Source organism: Phalaenopsis equestris, unplaced genomic scaffold, assembly GCF_001263595.1.
Source record: "Phalaenopsis equestris unplaced genomic scaffold, ASM126359v1 Scaffold000002, whole genome shotgun sequence".
NCBI classification, from domain to species: domain Eukaryota; kingdom Viridiplantae; phylum Streptophyta; class Magnoliopsida; order Asparagales; family Orchidaceae; genus Phalaenopsis; species Phalaenopsis equestris.
In genome coordinates, this window is record NW_018164444.1 from 56,667,484 (window position 1) to 56,674,222 (window position 6,739).

Genomic DNA, 6,739 nt, shown 5'->3' on the forward strand with positions numbered 1-6,739 from the left:
GACTAAATGTCACCAAACACCTCCTAGGATTAAAAAAAACAAAAAAGGAAAAAAATCGAATGAATATAAAGCTATCTCGATTACCATCTTGTCTGCGCTTCTCTTCGCCAAACCCCTATTAAAAAAAATGACAAAGTGAAGCTGGGATTCAAAGCTAAGGAATGAATGACCGGTTAACCTCCTCCCCTCCTCCACCCGAACTCCATGGCGGTTTGCCGACCTCCCGCCCTCCAGAAAATGACTTTTTCTTCTCCGATGGCGCCCCCTCACCTTCCCTCCCTTCTCCTCAAAGCTTCCAAATCCAACTCCATTCGCAACATTCCTTCTTCTTATTGCTCTTCTTCACTCTCTGTCGCTTCCCTCCGTGACCGCCATCTCCGATATCAGTCTTTTTTTCATTCCAAGTATCTTTCTTTTCCTCTCTCTCTCTCTCTCTCCTCTCTCTCTCTCTCTCTGTTCTTTAGAAAATGGTAAAAGTTGTGATTTTTGTCAGGTTAGGAGTAAGGAGATTTTTTCTTACAGAGAATGAAGGCAGGAGGTGGGAAGCAGAGAAAGCAAGAGCTTGAAGAAGAGGTATCATTAACCTTTTTTTCTTTTCATTTCTACTTAATTTTGTTTAATTCATGCTGGGATTATGTTACTTTGGTCAAATTGTCTTGGGGTTTAGCCAAGTAGGCATACATGGGAGTTTCAGCTTTCTTCTGACATCTATGATTAAGATCATTTGTTCAAAGCATAGCATGTATGAATGTTTGTGTGATTTTGCAGTTAAATATGCTCAAATTTCCAGAAAAAAAAAGTAGTGAGCCTTGCTTATTTATAAAATTGTGATATGTCCAAATTAAGCCACAAAAAATACATTTTTAATGGGGTTCCTGCCATCTTAGTTGCTAATTATTGTAAGATTTTGGTGTTGGATCTTGACCCCCACCGAAAAAAAACATTTCTCTTCTTGCAATTGTACGGATGAGAGATAAGTATTAAGATCTTACATTGTTGTTATTTTTTTAATTATTATTATTTTTTTATTTTCATTATCCTTGTACTTAAGCTTTTATACTTAAACTTGAAAAAAGGGGGATAAGTCTTCTGATAGATATATTCATGAAATATTTCCTTTTTTATCATCTTTGCAAAATGAGAAATGATTTTCTTTTATTCTTGATTATAAGCATATTATTCACTGACAGGTAAGATTGCTTCAAAAAATGCTTAGTGATGAGGAAAAAGTGCATGAAATTTTGCAACTTGCTTTACTTTCAAATTGCATTCCACCTGCCCTCCATGTTCCAGACTTTCTGCCCAAAAAGGTGAGTTCTTATTGAGTTTTAGGAAGCCAAATGTTATCTAATTATCCCTATATTTCATTTATTTCTCTATTTTATGTAGTCCTTATTGTCTTATTTGAACAATATGTATATATTTTTTTAAATTTTTACTGAGACTTATGAGTTCAGCTTTTATCACTTTGAAAAATGGTGCCACACATGAACCTGTTTACAGTACTCGTCTTTAGGCAAAGGAGCTCTTAGCAGAACTTATCATGCTTGAAGAAGAGATAGCTCGCTTAGAAGCTGAAATAAGCAAGATTCAGCTTAGTATTGGCAGTAAAGAGGAATTACTGATTCAAGATTCAAAAATGTTCAATTTAAACAAGCCAAAAATTACAACTTTGATTGAATCTTCTAATAGCCCATCGGCTTCTCCAACAAAAATACAAAGAACTAATGTGTTTGAGGAGACGGCGAGATATGAAAGTAAAGCTATGTTCTTTATAAATCAAGCGATAAAAGGAGCTTACACTAACCACGATTTTGCTAGCGATGGCGAGAGGTTAGAGACAGCTAGCAGGAAAGAAAGGCAAAGAATGGTGAATAATCAAGAGAGAATTCCAAATAAAAGTAGGATAATTGACTCACAAAAGAGGCCTCCAAGACATCCAATTCCTAGAGTGAGTACTATTTTGTTGTTTTTTAAATAAAAAAATTGTTTCTATATTTTACTTTTTGCAATTACAAAGGCCTTTAAGACTGTTGCCACATATCTATTTCGCCACTGATTTTTTGCCCCTTTTAAGAAAGTTTGTGGAAAGTTGTTTTTGAGAATCAAATCTGTTAAAATATGGTTGCTGTAAGAAAATAGTTCTCATTTTTTCAAAATAAAAAATATATATATATATCTATACCATTGACAATAATTAAAAAAAATGTTTTTCTGGCAACAATTTTACAATGACCTTTTTAAACAACTATAGCTGCTCCAAACAAACCCTAAGTTACTTTGTTTTCTATAATCTTGTATAAGTTTGTTACCAATTAATCATGGTTACTAGTCCATTTCAATTTGTCAAATGGAAAGATTATATTTGAGTAAAAGTCCAAAATAGTCCACCGACTATTAAGAAGTGTCTAATTTAGTCACAGAGTTTTAGAATGTATCAATTTAGTCTCGACTATTAAAATGTGCTCCAAATTGATCCTAAATCATATTTTACGTTAAATTTAATGGCGGTTTGCATGATCCTAAATCTCTTCACATCACTTTGTTTCATATAAAAAATTTTAAATAAATCAAGAATTATGTAATGAGAGCACACTCAATCTAAAATTATATGAATTACTCGATTTTAATTGAATTTTTTATTTTAATATTATTTATTAGAGAATGCGTTTTAAAATAGGTAAAATTAACTTAAAAAACTAATTAATAAATTTATTTTACGTTTAAAATATTAGGTATGTGAATGAAAAAAATATTTGATTGATAGAATTACCCTTGTTGAGTTTAATTTGTGAATTTTGCAAATAGACGGATTTCCATTTCAAAACATGAAAAGAACTTTTTAATTTAACAAAAATTATGATTTAGGATTAATTTGGATCGTCTTTTAATAGTCCAGGATAAATTGGAGCATTTTAAAACTGTGGACTAAATTAGACACTTCTTAATTATCGATGGACTATTTGGGCTTTTACTCGTTTATATTTGAATTGTTTAAGCAATCATAGGTTCTCTCGCTCTTGAATCAGCATTAAATGTTATGTAAGCATTGTTAATCAAAGAAGTTTCATACCTTTTCTTTCTGAGAATGCCAAGCAAGCCCTACATGGGTAAATTGAAAATGTAGTCTTTCTTTTACTTTTGAAAGATTTATGAACACACCACTTTTCAATTTCTATGCAATTACATATCTAGCAACTAACCTTCAATTTTACGATATTCCACCTTATTTATGCATGTAAAGATGTATTTTACTTTTTAAAAGTTAAAATAATAATATTTTTTATGCAACATGAAAGATGTGGATGCTATTAATGTAAACAATAAGCAGTAAGGTGTAAGTGTTATATATGTAAATACATAAGAATTGGGTGGTTTGTGTGTAAATGCCCCTTTACTTTTTACCCAATTACTCGTGAAGTAATTACTGTTATCTCCTCTTCCAGCAATCAAATTCTAACGTTATCATTTTACAAAAATTGCTTCATGAACCAACTCTGAGCACAACTCCATTGGACAATAATGGGCAGAATTGGCAGCCCAACATTTTATCAGAGAAAATCTTGAAATGTCTTATATGCATTTTCTTGAGACTGATGAGAAAATCTCGCACAATGGAGATAGAAAAGTTGAACAACATATCAAAATCCAGCAGCCCGACTTTGCGTACAACGAGCTTTAGAATGGACAGGAGCTTCAATTTAAACAGAGAGACAGTGCAAAAGGATCCATATGGAATATTTCAGATGGAGGATTCTTTGGTGAGAGATATAGGTCCTTATAAGAACCTTGTTGTGTTCACTTCAAGTTTTATGGAGCTCAAAGGCATCTCTAATTGTCTCCCCCTGCTAAACAAATTAAGGTTAGTGAGACAATTAAAGATTCATATGTGATTGAGTATGATTAGAAAACATAAGATTTTAGGGATAATTACAAATATATATATATAGCACTTGAAACATTGTTATTTATAGAAGTAACACTCGGGTGATTTTTGGAACGCCCGAACCAATGTATTTATGCGTGCCACGATCAAACTTTTGGGGATTTGATTAAAATGAAAAATATGGGTTGGGGTTTTATTGTGAGTATTGTTGTTCGGGAGAGAATTTGAAAAATGGATGAAAGAGGGCGGGCGCTATGTTTGTAAATAGCATTGTTTCGAGTACTATGTATGTGATTGTCTCTATATTTTTATTGCCATGTTCCATGACATTATAAATTTGAAATCTTATTCCTTCTACTTATTGAAGATTGAATGTAAGTTATTGAAAATCCTTATTTATTTCTGATTTTATGTCTTCATATTTAAGGAATCTGATGAGCAATTTGCATGAGGTGAACCTGAAATCACTGACTCACCAGCAGAAGCTGGCTTTCTGGATCAATATTCATAATATTTGTGTCATGCATGTACTGTATGATCACAACCTATTTATTTGTTTTTATTTATTTATTTTATTTTATTTTCTTACATGATTCAAGATTTCATTGCATTTGATTGCTTCTAATCTAATCTGTTGCGAGTTGTTAGGGTTTCCTGGAGCATGGCTTGTCTTCAAATCCTGAAAAAATTCTTGGCTTAAGAAATAAGGTAATGAATAGCCACCTTCTTCCTCAAGAATTTTAAATATTTACAGGGCCGTCTAAGAAGTCCATCATTCGCAAGCAACTCGTGTTTCATTTGTTAAAATATTGGTGTTTGAATCATTCTTTAAGTAGGCAGGTTGAATATTAACAGACATTTTGAGCTCGATTTATTCACAAGTTGAGCATAAACAGACTAATGTTCAGTTCATTTTACCTCAAAATAATTACATAAATGATATTTATTATTAACGTTATGTTTTTTTAATTATGGAAATCATTAGTTTGTGATATTGTTTTTAATTTTTCATATATTTATTTGATTTCTTTAAAGAAAATTAAAATTTAATTTTCTTTAAAACAATGAGCTAAAAATGACTGAACGCAAACCACACATGAACATACAAAGTTAAAACAAATTGAACACAAACAATCTTGAACACAGCTAACTTCGAATAAACAAATTTTCGAATGGACCAACTACGAACAGACCTAGAGATCGCTCAAACTCTGCTCATTTGCACCTCTAAATGTTTACTTTGTATCATCTACATGCGCTTATTTTAATGCAGGCCGTACTTAACATAGGAGGCAATAAGTTAAATGCCTTAGCAATTGAGCATTTTATCCTAAGGCAGCCATCAAACACAAAAGAAGTGAGTCTTTTACATGAAATTACTGTTTATGTCATTTAATTATATATATTTGCAGTCAAAAATAGTCTTTAGCTTTCCTTACAGACTCACTTAAAGAGTGATAGAGATGTTAAAGAAGATAAAATCAGAATTATGTCTGGTTTGGAGCAGTCAGAACCAAATGTCCAATTTGCTTTATGTTTTGGAAACAGATCTTCTCCAGCTGTTAGTATCACTAATCACTATCGAGAAATTGTTAAAAATCAATTCCTGATTCTTTGCAGGGTGTCATTTTAGTCCCAAAATTTATAAAAATGCCAACGCAGTTCCCAAACTTTTTTAATATGGGCTGATATTGTCCACTGTGAAGGCTACTTTAGCTCCCATTAAGATAGTCTGGAGACTGATTTAGCACTTTTATGCGGAAAAATATATTAATTAGTTCTGATTTTTTTCTGTTCAGGTGAAGATTTACACATCAGATGGTGTTTCAGCTGAACTAGAGAAATCGAAAGTCGAATACTTACAGGCTTCGATAGCGGTGACCGCCACGAGAAGGATAAAGATTCCAAAGCTCTTATTTTCAAACATGTCTGATATGTGTGAGGATTTGCAGTCAATGTTGGAGTGTATTTGCAGTCAGTTACCCACATCTGGGGCTTTGAGGAAATCTATTACTGAGTGTGTTAAAGGGCAGATTAATGGGAATATATCAGATATTGTGGATGTGTTGCCTTGTGACTTTGAGTTCCAATATCTGTTGCCTTTGTGAGATTTCTAATCCCTTTTTTTAGTTTTATTTTTATTTTTTATGAGGATATGATGAAGTATGATCTATGAATATGTAGAAGATATAGGGTAGGATAAATATGATCGTGTTTATGTGAAGAATATTGTATGTGCTTTGCAATAGCAATGATGTTCAGCAAAGTTAAATGACATGGTGCAAATGACAATTGAAATTAGATTGCCTACTATTTGTAAAATGGAGTGTATTGCATTCAATTAAACAAAAAATGGAGCTTTTGTTGTCGGCTTGTTTGTGCAAAATAAATGCCAAAATGTTGGGCAATGTCGCGTAAATTAAAGCTAAAGTGGCACGGCGGATAGAAAAATTTCTTTGAATGAATTTCAATCACAAATGACTGTGCCAGTGTATACAAAACGTCTTTTTTTGCCAATATAGGCAATCATATTGTTGGGTCTTCATGTAAGAATCTTTAACAACTAAATCATAAGCCCAAAATTAAAATATTTTAAAAAATAGATATTTCATGGTTTAATATGACAAGAAAAATCAGGAAAAGTACTGGTAAGGATAACATAGCTTGCTTTAGGGCTCCAAATGCTATCTAAGCTACATTTGTCTATCAAAACTGATTTTTGGCTAATAATGAGGTTAGTGGTGCAGTAATTGAAGCATAATTCTGAAGAAACTTTCTGTAGTACACTGTCAACTCCAAGAAACATCTTAACCATTTTTAACTGCTTTGATTTCTGTGGGATCAACTTCTATG

The 6,739-nt window shown here is 32.3% G+C and overlaps 1 protein-coding gene across 7 annotated transcripts; it reads left to right on the forward strand.

The window, feature by feature from the left end:
- On the forward strand, window positions 1-6,236 carry LOC110017949. Of its 7 annotated transcripts, none has more exons than XM_020715126.1 (10): window positions 1-404; window positions 494-573; window positions 1,191-1,310; window positions 1,517-1,951; window positions 3,531-3,862; window positions 4,314-4,413; window positions 4,535-4,594; window positions 5,160-5,243; window positions 5,316-5,447; window positions 5,686-6,236. In XM_020715126.1, the coding sequence occupies exons 2-10, from the start codon at window positions 526-528 to the stop codon at window positions 5,992-5,994; spliced, it is 1,620 nt and encodes a 539-aa protein (XP_020570785.1). In that variant the 5' UTR covers window positions 1-404; window positions 494-525; the 3' UTR covers window positions 5,995-6,236. The 7 variants fall into 7 exon arrangements, with proteins under 7 accessions (XP_020570785.1, XP_020570780.1, XP_020570783.1 ...); XM_020715121.1 differs by having other exon boundaries at window positions 2-404; window positions 3,447-3,862; XM_020715124.1 differs by having other exon boundaries at window positions 2-404; window positions 3,447-3,862; window positions 5,328-5,447.
- Window positions 6,237-6,739: the final 503 nt, after the last annotated feature.

Coding starts and splice junctions, on each gene's coding strand:
- LOC110017949 (XM_020715121.1), top strand. CDS start 526: ATGAAGGCAGGAGGTGGGAAGCAGAGAAAGCAAGAGCTTGAAGAAGAG. Junction 4,595..5,159: donor TTCTTGGCTTAAGAAATAAG/GTAATGAATAGC, acceptor ATTTTAATGCAG/GCCGTACTTAACATAGGAGG. Junction 5,448..5,685: donor GAAACAGATCTTCTCCAGCT/GTTAGTATCACT, acceptor TTTTCTGTTCAG/GTGAAGATTTACACATCAGA.